The 26,099-nt window shown below is 49.4% G+C and overlaps 2 protein-coding genes across 4 annotated transcripts; one reads left to right on the top strand and one right to left on the bottom strand.

Annotated features, from left to right (window-relative positions):
* Positions 1–1,974: 1,974 nt before the first annotated feature.
* TMPRSS6 (transmembrane serine protease 6) lies at positions 1,975–17,251 on the top strand. The gene is made up of 17 exons (XM_030960381.1): positions 1,975–2,122; positions 2,298–2,440; positions 2,620–2,687; positions 3,930–4,114; positions 6,841–6,882; positions 7,724–7,928; positions 8,258–8,394; positions 8,604–8,716; positions 9,199–9,308; positions 10,374–10,519; positions 11,430–11,528; positions 13,473–13,586; positions 13,868–13,984; positions 14,717–14,885; positions 15,304–15,575; positions 16,254–16,390; positions 17,093–17,251. The coding sequence occupies exons 1-17, from the start codon at positions 1,975–1,977 to the stop codon at positions 17,249–17,251; spliced, it is 2,364 nt and encodes a 787-aa protein (XP_030816241.1).
* Positions 17,252–18,619: 1,368 nt separating this feature from the next.
* On the bottom strand, positions 18,620–25,856 carry KCTD17 (potassium channel tetramerization domain containing 17). 3 transcript variants are annotated; one of them, XR_004061181.1, is made up of 8 exons: positions 25,650–25,856; positions 24,916–25,024; positions 23,092–23,183; positions 22,076–22,171; positions 21,570–21,695; positions 20,708–20,852; positions 20,313–20,529; positions 19,290–19,338 (listed from the first exon to the last, which is right to left on the bottom strand). XR_004061181.1 is itself a non-coding variant. In XM_030960026.1 (7 exons), exons 1-6 carry the CDS (start codon positions 25,854–25,856, stop codon positions 20,757–20,759), a joined length of 726 nt encoding a protein of 241 aa, XP_030815886.1. In that variant the 3' UTR covers positions 18,620–20,529; positions 20,708–20,756. The 3 variants fall into 3 exon arrangements, 2 of the variants coding, with proteins under 2 accessions (XP_030815886.1, XP_030815887.1); XM_030960026.1 differs by having other exon boundaries at positions 18,620–20,529; XM_030960027.1 differs by lacking the exon at positions 20,313–20,529 and having other exon boundaries at positions 18,620–19,338.
* Positions 25,857–26,099: the final 243 nt, after the last annotated feature.

Raw genomic sequence — 26,099 nt, 5'->3', positions numbered from 1 at the left:
GGGGAGCACGCACCGATGGGACCAGAGAGGGTGGCTAAGAAATGCAGCAGTTGCTCAGCAACTCCCCGTCCCCTGAGGACAACGTAAGCCGTCTGCACCAATCTCCTGGGTTGCTCTTCTCTGCACAGCTAGAGGTGCTCCTACCTTGACTTTTTCTGGATTTCCCCTGCTCAGCCTGCAGATCTTCTCCCGCTTTAAGCCTCCAAACCCTCCATTTCAGAAAAGAAAAAGCCACTGTGCAGGGTGCGCTGACCCACCACAGCAGCATGGTGCAGGACAAAGGCCGAGCTGAAGGGACATGGCACCAGGTTATCGATCACTGAGGAGACCTTGAGCTGGGTAAATAGATGTCCTGCTTCCTCCCCCACTCCCTGCAGGTGTGAGTTGGGGTGTGGGCCAGGTCTCACAGGCAGCAGCAGGCTTTAGAGGTAGGTCTGCAGCTCTGGGGGAAACCTCGGTGCCTGCCATCGAATCTACTAACAAAGAGGCTCTTCTGCTTCTTCCTGCCCTCCCTCCCCTGCCCCTCCATCTGCGGTCGTGTGCTTATGCCTGCTGTTTCTGAAGGGATGCTGTGGTAGTGGAGAAGTGCCCTTGCTCTCCTGGACTACCCAGTTTGGCTCCTTGGGGAGGAGAGCCTTCCCAGGGGTTGCACAGAAAGGTGCCCCACAAGGAGCAAGGGAGGGCAGTCTGTGCTGGGCCTGTTTGCACCACCTGCCCCTCTGGAAGGGTGTGTTAGAGCAAGTGGGTGTGTGACTGCTTGTCCGAGTGTGGATGTTCACCAGGCTGGGTTTGATGTTCTGGAGTGAGTTACCTGGTGCTTACATTCTGCAAATGCATTTCCATGTTGCAAGGCAGCCTGGAGGGCTTGGGGCTCCGTAACTGGGGGGAGGAGGCTGAAAAGCCCACTCATCCCTATCAGGTGGTGCTCAGTGGCATCCACATGGGCTAAAACCTGCATGAGGCCAGCCACCTCTTCCCCCAGCTGTAGCAAGACCCTCCCATGCACTCCTCTCCCCGTGTTCACATGCACCACTGGGAACAGACAACTCACAGACAGGACACAAGCATTCCACAACACCTCTGTGTTCTCCCATGCAGATGCATCCACATCCCTTTTCTCTCCAACCACAGAAACACAGAAAACCTTTGAGGGCAGGCATGTACTGTGTGGTGGCAGAAGAAAAGGAGGAGAAAAGTGGGTGACAAAACCAGTATTAATGTGGCTCTCTTGGGCAATGGTATTTCTCACCCTCAGAATGTGGGGCTGACAGAAGAGAAGCAGCCAGGAAGAAGCAAGAGAAGCAATTTGGGGGAAATGAGGGGCAAAGGAAGAGAGAAGGTGTCCCCTGGCACCAGCCGGTGCTGGTGAAGGGCTGAACATTATTCAGGTGCTCTCTTCTCATTAGCTCAGCTATTCAGCCAGTGCCAGCATTGGCTTTGCCTGGGAACACACGGCCTGGTGGGAATGGCAATGTTTGCTTACTCTTGGGGGTCAAGATAAAAATGGCAAAGCAGGCAAAACGTAACTTCAGGTTCCCAGGCAGTGGCTGCTTTGTGCAGCTTTTGCTCACATTTCAGGTCACCGATTTTCTTCCACATTGATTTCTAGATCAAAAAAATACCAGTTTTAAAACAACTCCCAGCCTGGGAGGACAACACTTTTGTATTCAGAGAAACTCATTATTGTACTAACTTGCACTTTTGACAGAATCAAAACCCAGGGAATGCCTTTGAATACCAATGGATTACCAGGAGATGGAGACAAGACAGTGTCCTGGGAGCCTGTCTCCCACTGATTTAGCAGTTTTACTCACATTTGCTCTGAGCAAAGTCTTTGATATTTGCACAGTGATCTCTTGGGGCCGTACATCTTGGGAGAGGAGGACAGATTTGGCATAACACCTTCAGAGAGGGTGTAAGGGGAAACACAAAAACCAGCCTGACCCTGGCATACTGTGTCACCAGACGCGCCTGATGGAGGCCGAGGAACAGGAGGAAGACTCCAGCTCCCTCTCAAATGACAAATCAGAAACTAACTCACGTCGCTGCCTCCGTTATGTGCCCCTTGGGATAGCCTTTCTTGTGCTGGCTGGAGCTGCTGCAGCAACCTGGTATTTCCTAGGTAAAAATTCACATGTTTTTTTGCCCCAGCAGGAGATGGAGTGGGGGTAGTTAAAGCAATGCCCAGCCCAGAGCACATTAGTGACTCTGGGTGGCCTTTAGACAGTCACACACAGGGGTGACCCCCTCTTTCCTATGTATCACTGAGGTGACCTAACAGTGTCTTCTCTCGGCAGACTACAGACCATGGCATCTGGAGCCATCCATCCTGCAGTTCTACTGCGGCAGCCTCCAGGTCCTCAACCGCCGCTACTCCCCGGAGCTGGGGCAGGTGGAGTCCAGAGCCTTCTGGGTGGAGTCAGCTAGGCTCCAGAGCATGGTGAGGGCACTTTCATCAACAGAGCCAGCCCTGAGGCTGCCCACTGAGTAGGATGAGGAAGGGCTCAGGCGCCCCCATCCAAGGGCAGGCTTGGTGGGCCTGTACAGCATGAAGGATGAAAGGTGGGATCAGGCACTGTAACATTGCCCTGTAGTTATGGGACAACGTTCTCATTGCAGCTGAAGGAACTGATTCGTGCCACAGAGCTGGGTCAGTACTACAACTCCAGCACAGTGTATGCCTTTGGGTGAGTAACACCTGCAGCATGTCTGCTTGTTCCTGTGTGAAAGTTTCCAGTAAATTGTACTCTGGTTTCACTGAAATCTGCCCATGAAAAAACTTCTGCAGTCCCTGCCATGACCTCCAAGCTAAGCTGGACAGTCCAGATTCAGAATTGTTCCAGCATAATAGAGCTGGGGATATTTTGATGCTCCTCTTCATCCCAGGTCATGATGAAAAGCCAAAACTGAGAAATTTTTCAGAGAGGCAAAAATTCAAGAGAGTAAAAAAAAAATAATTGGGAAGAGATTAAAAAAATTGTCTTGGCATTGTCAGTAGAAACCGAGCAGCTGGAAATTAATTTTTCTAATTCAAGAGAGCTATTTTATGGCCTGACTCTAGGCACCAGAAGGGAGAGGCCAGATTGCAGCACAGAAAAGTTATTCCCGCCAAGAAGCCCAGACCACCTGGGAGCAGGATAACAGTGGAATGGGATGGAATGGGACAGACGTGGGACTACAGCTTTCCAGGTCATAACAGTAGAACGGGATAGCAGAAATGGTTTCCAGACTGATGGTCATTTGCTTCTGATTTTTTTTCTGTGGAAAACCACACCCCTAAATTTGTCCTTTACCTAAGGAATATTCCAACTTTGACATAATTCCATTTTCAACTGGGGAAAGAAAAGTTTCACTTGCACATCTTCCTCTAGCTTTTTACTGAACAAAGATGTGTTGCAGCATCTCCTTGCCCTCCCCCAGCCAATTTTCTCTGCCAGCTGGTTGAACAGAACTTTCCCAGCCACAGTCTCCTGCAGCTTTAGCCTGCCCAGCATTAATGGGTTGAGGTAAGGTACCTGGTCATAAATCATCCCCTTGTCACCACTGGGAGATGAGACAGTGAAGTCTTGAGCTTCTCTTTTCAACCTCTGGTCAGTAGTACCCAAAGGTCATTTCTACCTGAAATGAGACTACTCATTAGACTAGTCTTGATTAATTATCATAATAATTTGAGCTCATGTGGTCATCACGAAAGCCAGATGGCATGGAACAGCTTCTTCCCACAAAGCACTGACTCACACCATGGATATTGCAGCTCTCCTGCCCCACTCAGAGAGGCTCCTCTGGGTCACAGCAGCACAGTTGGAAAATCTACACAGATATGTCTGATTTATGGAGAAATAGTGGGGAGGGTAATTCTCCAGGGTTTATCTCTCCAGTAATTCTGGAGATGATGAGCAAGAATACTTTACATGCTATTTCTCTGTTAGGGAGGGAGCTCTGACCTTCTTCTTCTGGTTCACCCTCCAAATCCCTGAGAGTCAGCAGAAGGAGGCAACTGCTGAGAGGGTAAACACAGTGCTCCACCAAGAGCTCTCCACCAGCTTCAACAGCTCAGGCAGCCTGTCCTACCAGACGGAGTACAGGGTCAACCCAGACTCTCTGGTCCTCCTGGGTAAGTACCAGCTGCTCAGCTGTGGCCTGAGCAGTCCAAAATGCTCCATGATGCAGAAGGTTAGGAGAAAAGGCCAGGAGTCTATTGAAGGAGACAGACGAAACCTGATAAGGATGAGGGAAATAGTAAGGATCAGGAGATACAATTTTATGCATTTTTTCCTGATAGAGAAGAACTGAAGTTTGATTTAAAAAAAAAATCCTTCCTTTGAAGGATTGAAATTATTGGAGATACGCCTGACCATGATCAGATAGATGATTCTTTTTTCACCCATCAGCTTTGGCTTCTGTAGAGCAAGGTCTTAGACAGGTCATAACTTTGATCAGCTCAGCTTGAAAACACCAAGCACTTAGGTTTGCTACTTTCCTTTGGGAGATTATTCCAGACTGTTTGATAGAGAGAACAAAAGCAACATATCTGAGTCACCACTAAGTCTTCCTCTGAGACAAAGCATCATTGTCACTTCAGTTCCTGACATATGATTTTAAGGATTATTTATTGTTGCTCACAGTGAAGGTCACAGCCTGTTTAAAAAGCCACCCATGCAAAACTGCTCCAGAGTAGTTGTTAGGTAAGGGGCCAGGGATATATATGTAGTCATTGCATACAAGTCCAATGGAATTTATATTTGATCGATGTAATGAGGCTTAATTTGCCAGCCTTGTCTGATCCCTCTTACAGAGTACCAAATCTCGCAGGTTTTAAAATACACTGTGTTTCTTCTCCTCCTCTTGGGACTCTTATTTCCAAGTTTCTTCTTCCCATGAGATGTTCAATCTCCAAGTTGTTTGTTTTGTTTTTTTTTTTATCCCCAGGCATACCATCATGCATTATTCTAAGATGAAGCTTCTTGTATTATATCCTACCCATACTTTCTTTAACTTTTACCCCCACATCCCAATTGTTTTGTGGGTCATTTTTTGGTGCCTGTAAAGAAAATTTGATTTCCTCTAAATGATTTTCACTCCCTCATCCAGACCATCATTTTAAGGTCTTAGTCAGAAGATGCATTAGCATCTCATCAAGACATCTCCTCCCACAGTTACCATTAGCTCCTTACTTCTACTTATGATTTGTTTCCAGCATACCAGATCCTATGCTCAGCCAATTTAAATGAACTTTCTTTACAGAGATATCACAAGGAAATATGCTAAATCCTTCCAAGTTAGCCCATCTAGAATTTTCCTTTTATTTGCTCACTTCATAATGCAACTCATAAACAAATAAAAATGATGGTGCCATAATTTTAGCTGTTCCCAGTTCCCTCTTATTTGCTTTGCATCTGTTTCACTGTTTTATTCATTTCAGCAGACCACACTTCTTTCTATTTTGGACTTAACACACCAGTTGTAGTTTATCCAGCTCCTTCTGCTTTCCCTAGTCCTTTCCCACTCCAGTCAGAAGCACAGTCTGATAACTGAAACAAAAGCCAAAAATTTCTTATACTGTTGAGCCAGGGTGACTCCAGCCAGTGACTTCACCTCTGGTTTCATTTGCCCTGTACAGCCAGAGTGAAGAAACAGCCAGCTAAGAGCAGTCATTAGCACTTCACGGCTTTCTGGCAGACTCTTGCCAGCCTGCTCAGCTCGAAACTTTGCCTTGAGACGCAGAGCTGCAAACCATTGACTACTGCAGAAACCTCTCCACCATCTCCAGTGCTTTGTTTTTACTAACAGCCACACTCAGCGGCTACCTTCCAGTTCACTACCTTCCCCCCTTCCCCAAAAATCATTCAGGACTTGCTGTTCTCTACAGAAACTCGGTTTTATTACCTTCAGATAAAGGAGTACTTACTACCAGCTCTGCACAGACTATTCCCTACAGCACATGAGCTTACCTAGGAGCCTGCCTTATGCCTGCAGGATCCTATTTTCCACAACAACTGTTTTTGCTATGACAAAACCACTCATCTCTCCCCACAGATTTGCTTGGAAGCTACAAATGACCAAAGCCCTGACCTAGGAAAACCCTCAACAACAATCCTCACACCCAGCTGACCTCACAGTGCCTTTTCGTTTGGCAATTATTCCCAGTAGCACCTGATCTCTGACTGATTCCAGTTCAGCTGGGAGGCTGGAGAAAAGCCCATCTCTCTTGAAGTGTTATCCACCCTGTGGCTGTTTTGCAGAGATTTGTAGCCCCTGATGGTCACTTTCTCTGCAACTCCCTTCCCCAAAGGTGGATTCTGCAAGGATGTTGAGTAGCTCACTGCACAGTGGCCATAAAGAGAGAACTAAGTCCTTCTCCACCCTCAGTGACTCCCACATTTTTGATTAGGCATTCTTTCAAGTGGGACAGCAGATGGTGAAGGCTCTGGGAAGTGGGGTTGTGCCCTGAGATGTGGCTGGCAGAGGAGGAGAATGACTGCCTGAAGCAATGCCCAGCCCTCCTGGGAAGGGGAAGAAGTCCTGGAACCGCACACTAAAATGGGCAAGGAAAAAGACACAGAAGTCCCTGGTGGGCTGGAAAGCAAGAATAAGGGCTGTTGGATTTGGGTCAGGGGCAGAGAAATTTCCCAGAGAGATGGGCTGGGGAAGGCATGACTGAAACTGGTCCCTGAGAGGAGACACAGAGGTACATGGAGGATGACCCATGCTGAAGCTGTAAGTGCACTAGTTGCAGAAGGAAGGAAGGGAGTCCTCACCATGCTAGGTGATCAGATTATCTTTTTTTTTATCCAGTTTATATTTTTGTTTATCTTTCTTTATATATTTTCTTTCTAACAGAATCCAGTGTGAAAGACATAGTAGTGCTCCAATCCACTCTGGGTAGGCTACCTTCTTTCCTTTTGAGTTCGTGACTTTGTGGGAGGGATTTTCACTGGGGACAGAAAGCTTCTTGGCCTCCTGGAGCTGTAAATCCCGGGAAGGCGAGAGTAGCAGCAAGGGAGCACCAGTGCTGCTGCTTGGCCATATCCAAACTACATGACTGCTATGTACTGGATGGCTCTGGGCAGAGATGCCAGCTGCCAGGGGCAATGACACCACCTCAGACTTGTCCTGGTCCTAATGAGAACTGTGAAATAGCTGGGTATACTGGCACCACAGTGCTGATTCCAGGCCCTATGCCATGCTGCTGCTGGGGTGGGGGTTTCCTGTGTGGCTCTGCACAGGATGTGCCTCATTTAGGAGTCTGTTGTCTTGGCAGTGTTTGAAGATGCTTTTAGTACTTTCAGGCAGCGTTCTAAGTTCTCAGTCTGGCAGCTTGCATTAGATATGCTATTAGAAGCTTGCCTTTAAGCTGATATTTACTCAAAAATCCTGGTGTGAAAGTCTTCTGAAACCTGGAATTCAGATGAGGGAGATCTAAAGCCAGGAAGAATATGGGGCTGAGAGGAGAAAGAGGTGAAAAAGTAAATAAAGCCAGTGGAAGATAACTATGCTGTGCCGATATTTAAAGCCTGAGGTAGTGTTAGGTTAACCAAGGAAGAGGGGACAGTTCTTAGAGAAACTGGGGCAATGGTACAAAAGGATCAGTGCCACCACAACATACGTAAAAGTAAACCGAGATCACTGGGATGAGTCAGCCTTACCCTAAAAAAGGGCTTACACTGATATACCAAGTGACAATCCCGTATCTTAATTTCTCTTACAACCACATCTATTTCAGGTTGCTACAGGTACAGCTATGTCCAGGAGGATGACATCCTAAGGCTGGAGGGCCCTGACTACCTGGCCTCCAGTTGTCTTTGGCACCTGCATGGCCTCAAGGGCTACATGATCAAGCTACGGCTGGAGTGGACCCTGCCAGACTGCAGGGACCGCCTGGCGATGTACGACGCAGCCGGGCCCCTGGAGAAACACCTCATCACCTCGTAGGTGGCTCCTGAGCAGGGAGAACACGCTGGGGGAGACAGGCAGGATGGCACGACGCCACAGCAGGGGAAGGTGTCAGACAACATCAAAGGAGGTTGTCCTTGATGTACAACCTGTCTGTTGCTGATCAGCTGAAGTCACTGATGTGGGATATGTCTTAAAACCATGCTGCAGGAGCTGTTGCTGTTGGTCCTTTGTTTGGTTCAGATAGTACCTTACAACTGCTGTGTGTGGATCACACAGATATCCATTGCCTCTCTTTCTCATACTTCTCTTTCATTTGTTTACTGCTTGCTCCACTCCCATCCTTTGATCTCTTTCCCCTGAGGATCTACGGCTGCAGCCGGCAGGAGCCCATAGTTGAAGTCCTTTCGTCTGGCCCTGTCATGTCTGTTGTGTGGAAGAAAGCCATGTACAGCTACTATGACCCCTTCATCCTCTCAGCACAGGCGGTGCCCCTCGAAGGTGAGGAAGGCTGGAGGAGAGTGGCTATAGTTACAGGGAGAAAACTGGTTTTCTCTTACAGTATCACAGCTCCTAGAGGTCCTGCATCCCTGTTAGGGGCAGAATTCATTCTGGATTGCAGGGGTAGTCAGTAAAAGGCGGGTTACATGGCCTCCCCGGGCTGAGGCTGAGCTGAGAGAGAGCAGGGCTTTGAATGTCTGTATTTACAGCTTGTGAAGTGAACATAACTCTGCGGGAGAGCCTGGAGCCACAAGGGAAGATCGGCACCCCACACTACCCCAGCTACTACTCGCCCAACACGCAGTGCACGTGGCACATGACGGTAAGAGCCAGCTCCTACAAGAGCATCCACCTGTCCCCAAAACCAGGGCAGGACCCTGCACATTGTGGGGGTACAGCCAGGGCTCTCAGTCAGATCATCAAGAGAAGCAAGAAGAGGGTGATAGCCTGCCCAGCCTCCACATAAGGTGTGTTTCTGAAGGGGAAGAAGTCTAATATTGCATGCCAGCACAGAGATGCTGTAGCTGAGGAGGAATCTGAAATCTGATCTCCAGAGGGGTTCTTCAATACAGAACCAGATTGATAGGAATTGATAAGAATTGCCAGGCTTTGATACCAGCAGCAAAGCCACCCTGGGCTGTGGCATGGCTCCAGTTTAGAGGGTGCTTCTTTCTGACCTGCAGTGTGGTCAGAGACATCTGGCCTTCACGTTTGCTCTGCTCGTGTCTGACTTACGGAGTGTGCTGTAACACTCCCAGGAGCCATCTGCCCTCTGCCCCCCGCTCTGCACCCCCCTGTCTGCAGGTCCCATCCCTCGACTATGGGGTCACCCTCTGGTTTGACGCCTACGCGCTCAGCAGACAGAAGCACGACCTGCCCTGTACCCAAGGCCAGTGGATTATTCAGAACAGAAGGTGTGTGGTGGGGTCCTGGTTTCTGTCTCACTTCCCACCTGGGATAAAACTAGGATTAAACGTCTGCAGGTTCACTTCAGCTCACCTTATGTGAGGAAGAAGAGCCATACACTGAGCTGCACTCAGTGACCACCCTTTGTGCTGCTGCCTCCTGCTTTTCTGCTTGTCTTGTTCACTCTCTCCCTGATGAACACATTTCGCACAGATTTGCTTTGAGCTACCAACCTGCTTTCTCTGTCTTGCTGTTCACATCAGGCTTCTTAGTTTTCTCCTGTGTGTGTAACCTTGGTGTCCTCCCACGTCTCCTGTGTTTGCAAATCTGCCTGTCACCACCTCTGCAATATTATCTGTGTGTGCCATTGCCTTGCAGCCACCTCCGTACACATCTTCCCCTTAGCTCCATATCCTCCTGCTTTGACTGCAGCATTTCCCCTGCAGGACTTCCCACAAATAGCATCCATATGCAGCTGGGGCTACTGCTCACCACTGCCCAGGTGCAAAAGATGGAGACCTGTTGTGCTCCCATCGCCTCAAAGCAGGCTCTGAGACAATGGACCTATAGCTTTTGGTTTTCCTCACACTTATTGCGAAATTGCCTGTTTCCCTCCAAAACCTCCCCTGAATCACCTCATTAGTGCCTTCTCCATGATTCCCGTAGGGGTAACTTGTCTTCCTAGGAAGGATCTGATGCAGAAGTTATGTTACACTCGCTTAGGATTTCCACTTTTTCTCTCCCTGCTTTCCTCTCTTAAACTGTCAGTGCCGCAGTTTCTACAACATAGCTTCTTCAGGAAGATGATGAAGGAGAATCTTCTTACACTATAAGAACTGAACTGCTTTGCATGGCCTGATCTCAATGCTTTCCAGAAAGCAGGAAATATCCAAAGACAGAAGGGTCCCTCTGGACTCTGTATCTCATGCATACTGAAGGCATTTTGTATTCCTGGTTTGCCTGCAGCACCCAGTCTGTGTGACCCCTTCCCACCCCAGCCCCACGGAGCCCCCTTGCCCTGCTTTGTCCCCTGCCTCCCTGCCCAACCCACCTCGCCTGTGTTTGCCCCTCAGGTTGTGTGGCCTGAGGACCCTACAAGCCTACGCTGAGCGGATCCCAGTCACTTCTTCTGCTGACATCACCATCACCTTCACCTCGCAGATCTCCTTAACCGGCCCTGGCGTACAGGCAGCGTACAGCCTGTACAAGCAATCTGACCGTAAGCTTAGCTTCTTCCCTGCTCCTTTCTGGGGGCCCAGCAGCCCCTCTGCACTTGGCTTGTGCTGGGAGAAACACAAGGCACAGCCCAAGAGCCCTAGGTGCCATCCACCCTTCAGGAAGATGCTCACAAATAAGTGATGCACCAGTGATCCCCCCAAAAGAAGAGGCAATTATGTGCAAAGCTGTTTCTGCATATGTGGCCCTGCCTCTTGTGGCCAGAGCATCCATGCAACAAAACCCAAGGTCACAAAATTGCCTAAAATCCTACCCTCATGTTAACATCACAAACTGGCCTTGGGAATTCAATGACAAAGCACCTCTGCTTGAAGCAACATTTGTTTTGATTACAAGATCTCTTAGAGAGAGCTGTTTCCTGCTCACCTTGGAATCCGTGCAAACAAGAGACAAATAAAACCGCACACAAATACACACATATGCAAATGCCACCCACAGTCTGTCTTTCCAAGGTTTCACCATCTCCCTCCTAAAGGGTGCCAGTAATGCACACCAGTCCCTGAATATGTGCACCTGTCAACATGTCTAACAACAACCCCTTCAAGGTCCCACGTAAGTTTTGATAGCAACTCCAAAGAGCCTGTTTCAGCTTTCCTGTGGCATTCAGGAGACATGAAACAGCCGTGATCCTGACGTACGGCATGCCAGACAGATGGCTGTCCTGGATATCGCCCATTGGTACCATGCAAAACAGGGAAAGCCCTCTTTCCCCCGGTGCATATCCTGGCTCCATATGTCCCTGTTAAGAGCTGATGACATGGCACATTTTGGGGAGTTCAGTACACTGCAGCAGCACTCTTGTGGTCAGGAGGGTGTGCAGTTCAAGCCATGGTGCTCTGCTGCCAGGAGGTTTCCAGTCACTGGGGACAAATTACTCTCTTTTGGTTTCACAGCCTGTCCTGGGGAGTTTCTGTGTTTGGTGAATGGTTTGTGTGTCCCAGCCTGTGATGGGATCAAAGATTGCCCCAATGGGCTGGATGAGAGAAACTGTGGTGAGTGATTTCTTCTCCCTGCTAGTCCCTGGTCTCAGCAAGACACAGCCCCTTGCTCCTCCAAAGGCAGGGAGACCTGGAGAGATTTGGGTGGTCAAGGCACAGCCTTGTACCTCAACTTTAGGAACTGAAACCTCAATGCCCTTAGAAGTCTCATCCCACTGCTGTATGGCTTTAACCTGCTCTGGAAAGAGCAGTAATGCTTCTGGCTCCTGTCACAGTACAGCCTTCCTGGGAGAGTCCCCTGGGAGCAAGAACACTAAGAGTTCCAGGCAGCCTGAAAGAAGCGCCCTACCCAAGCTGTCCCCCACCTTGTCCTGCTTTCCTCCCACCCAGGGTCTACAACCAACCTCAGCCCTGGCCTACAGCCTCCTCTGCTCTCACACCCCTCAGCATCCCCCTCCCTGCTCTCACCTGCCCAAGCCCACCTGCTGCCCTTCTTTCTCCTCTTTCCCCCCAGGCCATTTGTGACGCTTCATCTGTGCAGATCCTCACTCATATATTTTGCCCCAGTTTGAGAGCATCAAAGTCCTTGATCAGCCTCAATCAGTTCTTCATGCCAAAAGCAGTTAGTGCTGATTCAGGCTCCACTCTTAGCACCTCAGAACTCCTGCAGAGCCCCATTCTCATAGGAACAGCAATTCAGGCTTAGACATGGCACCTAATTCATCTATTCTCTCACCTCTGGTGTGATGGCGGGCTCATCATATTGCTGCCACCACTAACTTTTCATTAGTTGTTTCCTATAGGTGTTTTTTTCACAGATAAAGAGCCCTGAACCACTGGAGAGAGTGGCCAGTTTTGAAAGATTCAGAGGAAGCTGCAGGAAAAGTCTAAAGTCAAAGGAAGGAAAAATCTTTCTAAAGAAGCTTTAATTCAGTGCTAGAAATGTGAGAGCTCACATAAGATTGCCGAAGTTGGGTTTTGTATTGTCTGCAGTGCTGCTGACAGTGTGCTCTGTCCCATCATCCAGCTGTCTGACATCAGGGTTTGCATGCTTCCCTCCTGTAGACATGGATACATTTGCATCCTTATGAATATCTAATCTTTTCTTGAATCCCAGTATCTCCTTGGCCCCAGGGATATCATGTCATTCAGTTCCACAGGTTGGCACAGACCAAGACTGACAGGAACACTACACTCCGTGTTTTCCAATATTACTTTATATTTGAAAAAGAAAATAGAAACATTATTATTTCCTTCCTTTCTTATACTCTTGCCACTAGTGCATCTCTGATTATTCACTCTATGTTGGTATGGAACAATCCCTGTCTTTAAAATCAAAGTTCAAGTTGCCTCAGACCTTTATGTACCTTTAGTCATCTAGAAGCTCATGCTATTAATGAAAAAATTATAGTCATTGCAGTAAGAAAATGGTACACACAACACAACAAGTTCCTGCTATGGAAATCTGTGAACAGAAGTCAAACTCTGTGGTGGGCAGGCAGCTTAGACCCATCTCCATCCTCCAGTGTCCACCAGAGCTCATGGACATTGTGGAATCCTGTGTTGCTCAGGACTCAGGTGCAAGGGGAAGTGCTGGTTTGTGTGAAACAGTGACCCATGAGCTGGGGTTGACAGAAAGGCAGGAGGAACAGTGACCTCACCAGACATGATGCAGTCCTACAAAACCCTAACAAGGCAAGCAGACCAGGACTGGTGGTGGTAACTGAAGAGTCCATGTGGACCTCAAGACAAGTACATAGTGCTGAGGTGGGTCTGAGGCCAAGACAAGAAAAGTTAAGTCAGCAACAGTGAAGTGTAAGACAGGGTGCAGGCATACCTAGAATGCAGATCTGGCAAAAGCTATACAGCTGCACTACACCAGAGCTGGTCTCAAGCACAGCTTATGAGGTGGGGGCAGAGGCTGCAGAGACTGCAGGACTTATGGCCCTGACCTCACACCTTGTCTGCCTGATTCCTATGTGCTTCACTCCTGTGCAGTGTGCCCTGCAAAGTTCCAGTGCCATGAGGACAGCACTTGCATCGAGTTCAGCAGGGTGTGCAACCACCAGCTGGACTGTGTCAATGGGAGCGATGAGGAGCACTGCAGTGGAGGTAGGGAGGGGACAGCGCTGGGATGACAAATGTCCATCCCTGTGTTCAAACCAAGGCTGTCTGTAGAGTACTTCTCACATGTGACATAAGGTCACCATTGGGGAGTTAGCTCGCCCAGCCTCCTCACAATGTTTGTGAGCTGTTTGTTTGTTCAGGAAATTCCCTGTCATCATTTTTGGAGTTCCCCCAAGCTCTCTGCTGCCCTTCCTCCTCATTTAAAGGATTTTAGGCTGTATCTACAACCAGCTGCCCTCTCTCTTGGCTTCCCTTCCTTTTTGCAGGGGTCCCCTGCAGTCCTTTCACCTACCGCTGTGAAGATGGGACCTGTGTGAAAAAACCCAACCCGCTGTGTGACACCACTGCAGACTGCAAGGACCTGTCTGATGAGAATCACTGTGGTGAGGAAATGATCAGCCACACGTCAGCCAGGCAGGTTCAGGATGACACATAGCTGCAAGTTGCCCTGTTTTCTCCCACCACTCAGAAGAAGCAGCCACCCTCCCTTGTTCCACCACCTTCTCCCCATCTCAGTCCCGCAGTACCAGTGCCCCTGCTGCACCCTGCAGTGGCAGGGACAGCAGCAAGGAGCCAACTCTGTGCTGAGTGTGAGCAAGCTCTTGCTCCTTGGACAGCTGCTCCCTGCCTGCTTCAGGCAGAGGCATCAGGCCAGACAGACATGTCCCACAGGCCAGATTTAACCCACAGGCTGCCTGCTTGACCACTGTGTTGTCTTACATGTCATTGCACAAGGCTCCAGCCAGGAAAATCACCCATGTTTGCATGGCCACTGGCAGGGAGAGAGTTAATGTTTTGATTTCCCTACTTGGTTTTTTTCTGGAGCCTCAGTAGGCAGTGAAGGAGAATGATGGGGAGGGTTTCCTGACGGCACAGCAGTTAGCACAGTCAGCATGCTGCCCCAAAGGCATCCCCAGGCTGCAGCTGGAGGTGGGGAATGCTGGGAGGGAGTGCTCACTAGACCTGTCCTGGGCAGTACATAAAGCATGTGCTGGCTGGGTAAGACAAGCAATTAGAGGTCAAGCTCTTCAGTCAGCTAAGTAGGAATGGAAGGGCAGGCACAGTATTTCATGTTCCCTTCCTTCCCTGAAGTAACTGCTGCGTCTCCTCCTCAGACTGTGGGATGCAAGCCCCTCTCAGCAGGATTGTGGGTGGTATGAATTCTGTGGAAGGGGAATGGCCGTGGCAGGCCAGCCTGCAAGTTCGGGGCCGGCACATTTGTGGGGGAACACTCATTGCTGACCGCTGGGTGGTCTCAGCCGCGCACTGCTTCCAGGATGAGAGGTAAAATGGAGAGGGGAGGTGCTGGTAGAAAGATTTGCATTGCTTTCCATGTCATGCATGATGGGAGGCTTTTCTGACTGATGAGAATGTCATGGGGCAGCTGCACCCCTCCTCTGGCACCTCAGCCATGCTTCTCCATGGCTTGGAACTGAAGAAAGGGGTATGGATATATGCAGTATTATCTGGTGGTGTGTGCAGGGGAAAAGGGGCCATGCTGGGATTCACAGCATTGCTTCCAGGGGGCAGCTTCCAGGGGGCAGTGATAGCAGAAGATGCTGCACAGCTGCACCTTTGTTTTGGCTCTGTGTTGTCCCCATGCTGTCACAACAATGGGGATGTCAGCATGTGCTAGGATGGGGATAGCGTTACCTGCAAAGTGTGCCCTTTGGGTCCCATGCTCCTCTGCTGCATCCTACAGGCTGGCCTCCCCCTCCATCTGGACCGTTTACTTGGGTAAATACTTGCAAAATGCCACCGGCCATACAGAGGTGTCCTTCAAGGTTATCCATCTCTTTCTCCACCCTTATTACGAGGAGGACAGCCATGATTATGATGTGGCCCTGCTCCAGCTGGATCATCCTGTGATCATCTCACCCTTAATCCAGCCCATCTGCTTGCCTGCTCCATCTCACATCTTTGAGCCTGGCCTTCTTTGCTGGATCACTGGCTGGGGAGCCCTCAAGGAAGGAGGTAGGTTCAAGGTCTCCTGGTGGCCTACTGCAGCAGTGCTGAGGCACAAACATAGGTTCAGATGTGCCATAGGCAGAACAGGCTTCTGTTCATCCCAAAACATTGTGCCTCCTTCACTCCTTCTGATTTTGGGTAATAGGTTGACCAAAGTTACCTGTTGAGTGCCCTGAAACCTCATGTGGAGAGGCAGGCGTGGCAGTCTGGTAATCTGTATGGGAACAGTGTGTGTTTCTTCATTCAAAGACTAGAAGAGCCCTTCAGGTCAGCTTAGTGCCTTCACCCACTTACAGACTTGTCCCAGCTGCTTCCTAATTGGAAACACTCAGGAGACTATGCAGAACTGGACACACCTGGTTTGTACTCTTAGACAGAAGAGCTAAACATCCCTTTCAGTGAGAAACAAACCCAAGACTCTGACAACCCAGAGGTTTCCCCAAAGCAGAATACTCCTTGTCCCAAAAGCTGAAGTGCCCACAACAGATCCCTGTAGGGAAAGGAATAAAGGGGGAATTTTATGCCTTCCACGCAGAAAAAGTGCTCTGCTGAAAGTCAGAAACTGTGATGCCAGTGGAGAGCAGAACAGAAATTCCAAGGTTTCAGCATGCAGCGAGGTAGGCATGGGCTAGGGGAAGTTCCACCATAGCTCACCTGTGCTAATTTTGGTGCTCTACTTTTCAGGGCATATCAGCAATGTTCTGCAGAAGGTGGATGTACAGCTCATCCACCAGAACATCTGCAGCGAGGCTTATCACTACATGATTACTCCCAGGATGCTGTGTGCTGGGTACTACCAGGGCAAGAAGGATGCCTGCCAGGTGACAGAGGAGTTGTGGGATCAGGGTTGACTACCAGAGGTGGGATGCGTCCCAAGTCTCACAAATGCAATGCACAGCCTGAAATGAGGGAGAAAAGTCCATATAAGGTCACTTTCCCAACACTTCCTCTGATCTAAGCGGCCAACAACCACTCTCATGACAACTTCTTCCCAGCATCCTTGCCTTAGGAACCAAATACAGTTAAACTACCCTTTTCTCATTTCAGCCCATTCTCCACTGTACCTCCCACTTTCAAATCAGGTGACTATGTCAGTCTCTTACACCCTCAGCCTCATTAGCACCTGTCATACACAATAACCTATGTGCTCCTTCATTACTATTAATCTCAAGGAATTCCTCTCTGCCACCCCTCATGGAATCCAGTTAAATTCCAACAATCATCTTTGCCTGCCACATGCTTGGAAATGCCATGCAGGTCAGGAGGAATCAGTACACCAATCAGGTTTTTGGGACCTGGTTGAGGGGGAGGAATTTGCATGATGAAGGAATAACTGAGTCAGATGTTTGCACTGGAGACTGTTTTTGACATCTGCCTAAAGTGCAAGGAATGGTGCAGATGTCCCAGGCATGAGTTGAGGGGATACAGGGATCTGTATACAGAGGGGCTCAAAGACAATGAAATCGGGCAGCAGCAGAAGATGGTGGAGCACCACCACTTGATTTTACTTTTCTCTTTTCTAGGGTGATTCTGGAGGTCCACTGGCCTGCAAAGAACCCAGTGGCAGATGGTTTCTGGCTGGTTTGGTCAGCTGGGGAATGGGATGTGCACGTGCAAATCACTATGGGGTATACACCAGGATCACTCAAGTGCTGGGCTGGATGAACCAAACCATGAGCTGAGAAAAGTGCATCTCTGTCTTCTCCCCATCACACCTACACTCACATGGCACTCATTCCTGATCTTGCTCACTTGCCTCCCAAAGAAAGAGAGTGTGGGATGTTGTCAGACCCAGGATGCTCTTCTGAACTAGGTAAAAAAAGGCTGCTGCAGGGATTGTGGAGAAAAGCAGGCAGACCCCCTTCTCCCTTAGTGCTTCCCAGGGAGCATCCCAAGGGGTTTTTAGGCCATCCATCCAAAACTGGGAAGAAGGGAGGCAGGTGGGGCAGTTGGGGGCAATGACATGACACACAGCAATAGGCCCAAGCTGATGGTTTCTGAGAAGAGGAATAAGGGGAGCTGAACTTTCCATGAACCATGTGATTCAGCCACAGTCTTATGCTGGAACATTTGCTGAAAGAAAATGTGACTGATGTAGTTAGAGATTCCAGTAACTGTGAAATCAATCTGCCTCCCTCTTCCTTCCTGCTGCTTATCCTTCATCCCCCTTCCCCTCCCATCACTCCTCCTCTTCCATCTCCCTAATTGCTTCTTTTCTTAGCTGGCGTGTGCTGCTCAGTGTGCTGTTCAGCTCAGCCAGCCAACTCTTCACGTCTCACTGACTCCCAGGCATGAGCCCAGCATCGCACCCCCAAGCACGTGTCCTGCCTCCCTGCTGGAGCAGCACCAGCCTCCACTGCTGCACTTCCCCCAGTAAAAATGCTGGAGCAGACTCCCATCCCCTTCCCTCAGCCCTTCTAAATACCTTTAACATCCGGGCATCTCAACCTCTCCCATCTCCTATCTCAGGTAATGCAGGAGATGAAAGAGAAGGCTTCAGGGCACAAGGCTTGAACTGCAACTGCTGTGGGTTTGGTTTTTTAACTAAAGATATATGTGTGTGTATGTGTGTGTGTGTACATAATTGGCCACTCTCTGGAATTATAAATAAAATTAATTTGAGGATTTTTTTGGCTCTAGTTTGCCTCACTCTGCTAAAAATTATCTTGAGGTTTGTATATTTTTGACAAAACTCCAGTCCTGGCACTGGCAACTGGCAAAAGGTTCCACACCCCTGCCCACCCCCTCCCCTATCAGATGTCCCTGGGATCAATAAGTTCACTAGCCAGGTGGTCCTCACTTACTGTCATGATTTCTGGCTGCAGATAAGCAAACCTGCTCTGTAGCCCAGCTGCCTGCACTGGGGATGCAGCAGCACAGACACAGTGGGAAGCACCTCCAGCCCCCAGAAGACAGGCACAGCACAAGCAGCTTCTGGTGGCTCCAGGTGATGAATCCAAACTCCTTTTCTCCAACTCCCACCCCCTTACAGCAGGAATGAATTCTTGCCACTTAAAATGAGAGGCGGCAAGGAGGAACAGACTGTGAATTTTATTCAGGAGTCTTCAGACACAGCAGTGAAGCAAACACCCTGCTCCCCAAAACTGGGATCTGCTTGGCGCTGGCTGACTCAACATCAGGTACCAGCATGTTCATGGTACCCAGGCAGCACACCATTCTCCTTCTTACACTGCTGGCACAGAGCTGCTTTGGGGACAGGGGGGGAGGCACCAAGGAACGTGATACCCAGCACGGGGACACCTCCGAGCCATACAGGTGGCCCAGAAAAGGATGCTGGCTCTGCATTTGTCCCCAGGCCACAAGCCCACACCAGTTGCCTGCAACAGTGAAAGGGCAAGGGCTGGTCCTTCCACAGCTGCCACTACCTCGGTCCGCATTTGCATCCAGGGTGCTCAGGAAGGGACCGCAGGCTGCAGTGGCTGATCGCTGATGTCCCCACAAGGGGCCACTGTGACATTAAGGAAAGCCAGACTGCCAGGCATAGGAGGGGGCTGTGGGTTCCCGCTCCTACAGCAGCTCAGGGGCTCCATGCAGCATCTGCCCTCCTCCAGGGCTGGAAGCTCAGGCCTCCGAGGTGAGTTTGTAAAAAAAAAAATGGCTGCATGTGAAGAGTGAAGGGGGCTGGGGGCGTCACTGTGGGAGAAAGGGCTGCCATACACTGCAGTACAAAAATAAAGATATAAACAAGAAATGAAAAGGCTGGAGCGGAGTGTTCAGATCACATCCTCAGATCTCTGGCTTGTAACAGCTAGAGAAGGAGAGAGAAAGAGAAACACAATCAATGAGAGGGAAAAAAAAGCAACTGAGCATGGAGGGGAGAGTGAGAAACAGAAAAGGGGAAATGACAGAGGAAACACAAACAGAAGAAAAAGAAAATAAACGAGGGTGGGAAAACAGAACAGAAGGAAGAAAAAGTCGATGTGATTAACATACACTGAGTCTTAAGATAATAACACTCAGGTCCCACAGCCACAGACAAGGAGGCTTTCAAACAGAGGAAGAGAGAAATGTCAGCCAGCTAACAAGTGCCCTCCATCGCGACCGGTGGAGACTGACACTGAGCATCTCCAGTTTAACAAGAGCCTCACAGTTCTGCAGTATGGAGAGGAATCCTCCTTCTAACACTCTCCATACGCAGCCCCACACTTGTCAGCCAGCCAGCCTTCCTAAGCAGGAGGCAGAGCAGAGAGGTTCATTTTGCACACAGCTGTGAGAGCATCTGCAGTGGGGACCAGCTGCTTCTGCTCTGCCTTTGCCACCTTTCCCACTGTACTCTCACCCTGGCAGAGCCTGTGGGGGAAAAGCTCAGGGAAGGAAAAATAACCGACTGCCTTCTGCAAACTGCCCGGGCTGGCAGGCAAAGGAGCTGCGGACGCAGTCTGGAGGAGCGATCTGGCATGCATGTCACGCAGACACATGGCAAAATTCCACCCCTTCCCCAAACCACCCCGGCCTGCTTTGCATTCATTTCCACCCCTCTCCCAGCTGCACTCTCCTTTCTGCTGCCAGAGCCTCTGGTCTACAGCCATAGGATCTGCTTGGCAGGTAAAGGCACGCATAGGATCAGAATATGTAAAGCCACCTTAGGGATGAGTCAACCTCACACCTCCCTCCTTCCCCTCCCCGAGCTCTACAAACCAGGGCCATACCCACAAGAGGGAAGTGAGTCACTCATGCAGAACTCAGGCTGGCAGGAGCTGGGAGTGCAGACAGGTAACATACCTGCAGAGGAGGAAAAGTGAGGAGCAGAGAGAGACAGGGCCCTGGGCAGAGACCACTCTGAGCCCTGAGGGACAAGGAGAGCAGAGGGAAGGATGCTGGAGGCTGGCGAGTGGGGCAATGTGGGAGGTAGATGGCAGTGCTGGGATGGACACGGAAGGGAGCAGGAGGGAGGGTCCGCAGGAAGAGAGTTTAGCACAATCCTGAATAGATGGACGGTCTGCAAATAAAAATAAAACCGTAGATAAACCAAACAGTTTAAAATACAAAGCAGCAGCCATGGTAACAGCTCTCCCCTGACAGCTTTATCTCCAGAGAGACTCCAACTCCTGGAGAGGACAGCCCCCACACCCCACACCTGTTCTAGTCCTTCCCTGCTGCTAGCTGTGAGCTCTCACCAGAAAGGTGGACGAGTCTATGCCTGGGGGGTAATTTTTATCATTTTCCTCAGGGATTTGCTGCACCTTTCTCCTCTGCTTCTGCTTCTGCCTCTGCCTCCTCCTCCACCTCCTGCTCTTCCTCCTCCAGGTCCTCCTCTGTGTTCTGTGGCCCAGCATGTGGGACAAAAGGAAGAAAGAGTGGAAATGCTTGCAAGATGAGCCATGGCAGTTCTTTCTGACACACAACGGAACAAAGCAATTGTCATAACACTGGAATAAAAAGGGACCTTTCCCCATGGCCAAGACAATTCTAGGTCAGGGAACAGAGAGGGTTGTTTTCCTCTGGAGTATCACATCAGGGTATCTAACCCACTTACAAGTGCTGTGACCCCACTGTCCAACAACTGCCATCAGTCGCTAGTGTTCCTCCCTGCATCCTGGGTGTCTACAGAATGTCATGCACTGCCACATATTTCTGTCCTTCCCTCAAAAGGGGAGCAGGAGATATCTGCCCCTCTGGCTGAGACTCAAAAAGGAAAGAGAATGCTGCAAAACCTTCAGGGAAATAATGCCCTATAGGCAGTGATACACACAGAATGGGCATGAGGAGGCATGAGGGGGATGTTAGAGTAGCATGAGAGGTGCCAGGGTGACTTGCTAAAGCCATTTGCCACACACAACCACACACCACCCCTCCAACACACACACTCCTCCTTTTGGGCAACGGGTGTAATGCCACAGCGCTGAACACCAGGGCAGGCCCCCGTATTTCACCACTGAGGTGCCCCACTGTTGCAAGGGAGAGAGAAAAGAGAGAAGGAGCAAAGAGCAAAGGATCTCATAGGCAATGGGAGCAGGGCCATAGCAAAGTTAATCTCACCTTGGCTTTGTGGCTGGGTTCAGAGCTCAGACCATTGGGGGAGTTGTACAACTCCTTGGAAACCACGCACAGGAATTCTGTCTGATCCTCATTCCCATAATTATAGGATGAGCCAATGTTCACAAGCTAGAAAAGATGAGAGCAAGAATCACAAGCACATATTCCTGGAAACACCCACTCCACCTGGGGAGCAAGGCAGAAAGCCCACCATGCAGCACTGAGTCCAATGCATAATCCTGTTGGAAAAGCCTCAGAACTAAGCTGAGGAGACAACACAGAGAAGCAGGAGAGAAGTCAGCCAGGATGCAAAACAGGCTGGCCTCACACATTATCCTCTAAACCTCTAGAAAGGGGCAAGAAAGAGTCATTGATTGAGCGTGATGAGTCAATCAATGACTTACCCAGTATTCTCAGAGAGGGAAGGAGCCTTGCCTGGCAACTGTACGGTATCCATGATCTTTTCCCCAGAAGACAACTCCTCTCCCCCTGCTCTGCCTTACCCATACCTGCTCAAAGCGCCATCCATCTGACATAGTGGAAACCATCTGAGTGAGCTCCTCTTCCTGGCACTGCAGCACACGGTAGACATGCTTAGGAGGCACCTGAGAGCAAAATTGCAGAACACACTGACAACTGTCACATGCTAAAAGCTGTTCCCCTCCTGCAGAGTGAAGTGGTAATACCCTCCTTGACAGACCTGTCCTCTTCCCCATGTCCCAGCTGAAAGGGGAGTGGAAACCACAATCCAGCTTTCTCCTGTGCTGTCATTGGAGGCAAGAACAGTATCTCTTCTGAAGAGTAGGGACTGAGCTGAGTGCTGCCTGCATTGTCCCCAGAAGATACTGCCCTCTTTTGATGGGGAGTATGCACTTGTAAGTACAAAATAATTTCTGCAAATGCAACAAATGCTGAGGGGGCTTTGCAGCACAAAGTGGCTGTGCTGCTGGAGGCTTACAATCTGAGGCAAATAAGATGAAAAGTGAGATAGCAGACAATCCTACCTCTAAAAAAGATTTTCAAAGGTTGCTGGCCAAGACAGGGTGTGACTGTACCACAGGATTGATTCCTCGTCTGCATTTAACTCTTTCACAGCCATCTCTTCACCTATTTCCTCCAGGTTTCTCTACAGGTATTTCCATGCTCTTCATTGTGATTACACTCCCAGGACTTCCCACACCAGTCCTCCTCTCCATGACACCTTTGCTCTCCTCACAAGCATTCCTCTGTATCACACAGCAACCAGCTGCCTTCTTCCAAAAGTCAGAGGAGCTCACTTAGTTTCAGGGGCTACATCCAGCATTACTTCTGGGATGCAAAGCAAGACTGCAACTTGTTTACTGTAACTAAATTGGTTGTAGCTTGTCCCCTGCAATACTTTGCTGCATTGGGATTAGCACATAATGTCTAATCAGTTGCTTCCTTCCATTCCTTGCTGCTTCTCTCAAGTCTTCCCTCACTCTGGACTCATCTCTCTCCTTTTTTACACCCCCTGCTTTCCCCACCCCCCTCCATCTTGCCATACCTGTGTTACTGTGTAGTCCTTCTCCTCCATTCGATCCTTGATTATTCGGATCAAAGGACCAATGTTATAGAACTCAGCTTCTTCAAGGATCCCTGAGAAAGACAGACAGAAGAACCACAAAGACAGAGAGTAAGCAGCCCATCTTTATTTTTCAACTTGCAAAAGATCAATTCTGAGCTTCACAAGGTCCATAGGGAGAAATTATATTACTGCCTTACTTTTTAACAGGCTTGAAACACTTACTGCAGAGAATTGAAATTTGGCTCTCTGCATCTTGTTTCTAATGCTCACCCCAACTTCCTTATGCTGCCTGCTACTACAGAAACAGGCACTGCCAGTGAAGGCATCTGCTGAGGACTGCTAATACCTTTCCCAGATACTTGGCCAAGGAGAACAACTCTAGGCTCCAGTCTCTCTCAATGACCATTTGTCTGACCTTGCTCAGACTCTCTTATTAAGGCAGAAAACCAAAACTTCTGACAAGTCACCAAAAGACCTTAGAAAAGCCTAACTTACCTCCTAGGCCACTTGGAGTTGCAGCCCCATATGACTTTATATGATCTTTCATATAAAGATGGCTCTCTTCCCTGTGCTTCAACTTAAAACAGGTAAACTCTTGTGGTTTTGTTTTTTTCTCTATGGTGTTTGCATGCATCACCTCTCTTGAGACTCACCTGTTTGCTAACAGGCCTTCAGGAAAAGGGAGGTAGTTCCCAGAGAGTCAGTGAGGGAAAGGTGGCTGGAAGCCAACACTCACGTGTTACCAGGCCATTACAAAGAAAATATAGATGGGGAGATTGATCCTTCACTACCTGACACACTCAGACCTCTTCTGTGTCTCTCATCCAGCAGTGAATTGCCTAATGGGTTAGTCTTATGCCAGCCTAAATGTTTGCAGCAGGATAAAAAAAGGCAATGCAAATGAACTGGGCTCCTGTTCATGTTTCAGATTTGATATTAAAACCTGCAGATGAACTCTCTCTGACCCAAGGATTATAAGAAATATAAAGTAGGAAACACCTCAAAATTGTGCTTATTACAATCTTGTACCGTTGGTTGGGTATATTTTTGGAATTATAACTGGTAAGATTATTCTGAAGAAAAGTTTCTTTGCTTTAGGTAAAAATGTGTAAGAAAGGTAAGAAGACAAATGACCATGCAAAAACCATGCTTGGCAAGGGCTGGACAGCTCAACCTGTATTTGGAATCAGCTCCTTACTACACCCTAGCATCCAAAAAATAACAAGGCACTGTGGACTGCTGACTGGTAACACTGTGATGTCACTAAGTCATCCTATTAGACCCGCTGTCAACTTCAGATGAGGGATTGCTTTGTCTGACTTGCTCCACTGGAATTTCTGCAGTCCACAACCATGAGAGCACATGCAGCATACAATGCATATCACTGATTAATGATGGTCTTTACTGCAGTCAGTAGAAGAGATGAACTTGGTTTTGTTTGGTCTACTGGGCTTTCATTCCTAATTAGAAACAGACATTAATAGAAAACTCAGTCATAGAGCCTGGTTAAAAGTAGATCAGGAACCAGTAAAAAATGGCTTATTGAGGCTCTGAGATCTTGCCTACTTCTGTCTTGGTGACATCTCTGCTGGACAGCTGTGATGCCACAACACCTGCAAGGATGCCTTCCTCACTCACTCCAAACCCCTTTAGTAAAGGAGACATTGTCATGCTTTGCAGGGATAGTTCTCTGAAATCGCCCACATCAACATCCAAAACAAGAACAAGAGACAACAAGGTTGACCCCAAGTCCTACTTTTCCTGACTATGGTAAGTGGGATTTTTCTGAGTTCCACAACTCACCCTCTTCAGCCATATCTTTATCCAGGACCAGCTTCCCATGACGGAGGAAATTCAGAATCGGTCCAAAGTAAGTGGGGTCCCGATCTATTAGGTATGCACCAGTTTCATCCTAGCAACAGATATAGATCACAAGGAGAAAAAACCCAAGGAAAACAGTAACCAACTCTTAAATGCCCTAGAATACAAGAAAATACAAACCTAAGCAAAAATGTCCACTATTTCTAAGATTCTTTGGAAACCACGGGACCCTGAGAGTCCCTAGCCAAGTCAGTCCAGCTTGGTTTTTAACTCCTGTACTGTATTGATCTGCTCAGCATGCCCACCTCAGCATGAATCAATCCAGCTGAAAATGCCCAAAACTTAGGCCTCAGCCTCTTTGTGTAACTGTGAATCCCGGCCTGGTGCAACAGAGCAGAGACCGCCTTACAGGAACAAGGCTGAGTCAGGCAGACACAGCTGGGAAGTAAACCCAGCATGTGGGGTGACAAAGAGGAAGGCAAGCAGGAGCAGAGGAGAGATGGCCTCTCTTTTCCCCAGCTCGGGAAGGCAGTGCCAGGCCACAACAAGGTGGAATCTGGCAAGGGGAAATCCTTCCCGGGAGAGGGGGGGCAAAGAGCAGGCATTTCTCACTCAGTGGCTCCTGCAGCTGCCGGGGTCTGGCTCCATCCCTGCATCCCTCCAGCCCTCCCCAAGCTCGGTGGGGCACGGTGCGGGAGGCAACCCAGCTGCCTTACCCGGTCCGACTGCAGCTCCTCGCCCTGGCACAAGCGACACAGGAAAGATTTCTGCTCCCGACACAGGGTCTGCCTGGTGGTGAGGAACACGGTGCCCCCCACATTGAGCCTCACCCACTTGGCCTGGGTGCCAGCGGGTGGCGGAATGTCCCAGGTGCAGCGTAGCCCCACGGCGCCCTGCATCTCCTCCCTGCCCTCCATCCTCATCCTCACCCCCACCTCCCCCACGGCGTGCAGGGACTGCCGCAGGTGCTGCCTGTCGGAGAATGCCGGGATCTGTAGTTTATCTGCCTCTCCCTCCGCAGCAGCCGTGTTTCCCGGGAACCAGGATCTTCCCTGTGACTACCAGGGGAGTCCTGAGAGGAGGAAGGTTGCTCGGCGCTGGAGGATATCACTGCGGCTATTGGGATGGGCAAAGCCACAGCTCTACAGCGCTGACTCCCTTGGTTT

This window comes from Camarhynchus parvulus, chromosome 1A (genome assembly GCF_901933205.1).
Source record: "Camarhynchus parvulus chromosome 1A, STF_HiC, whole genome shotgun sequence".
Lineage (NCBI taxonomy): Eukaryota > Metazoa > Chordata > Aves > Passeriformes > Thraupidae > Camarhynchus > Camarhynchus parvulus.
The sequence above is the reverse complement of the archived record's forward strand: the minus strand, read 5'-3'. Positions and strand labels throughout refer to the sequence as shown.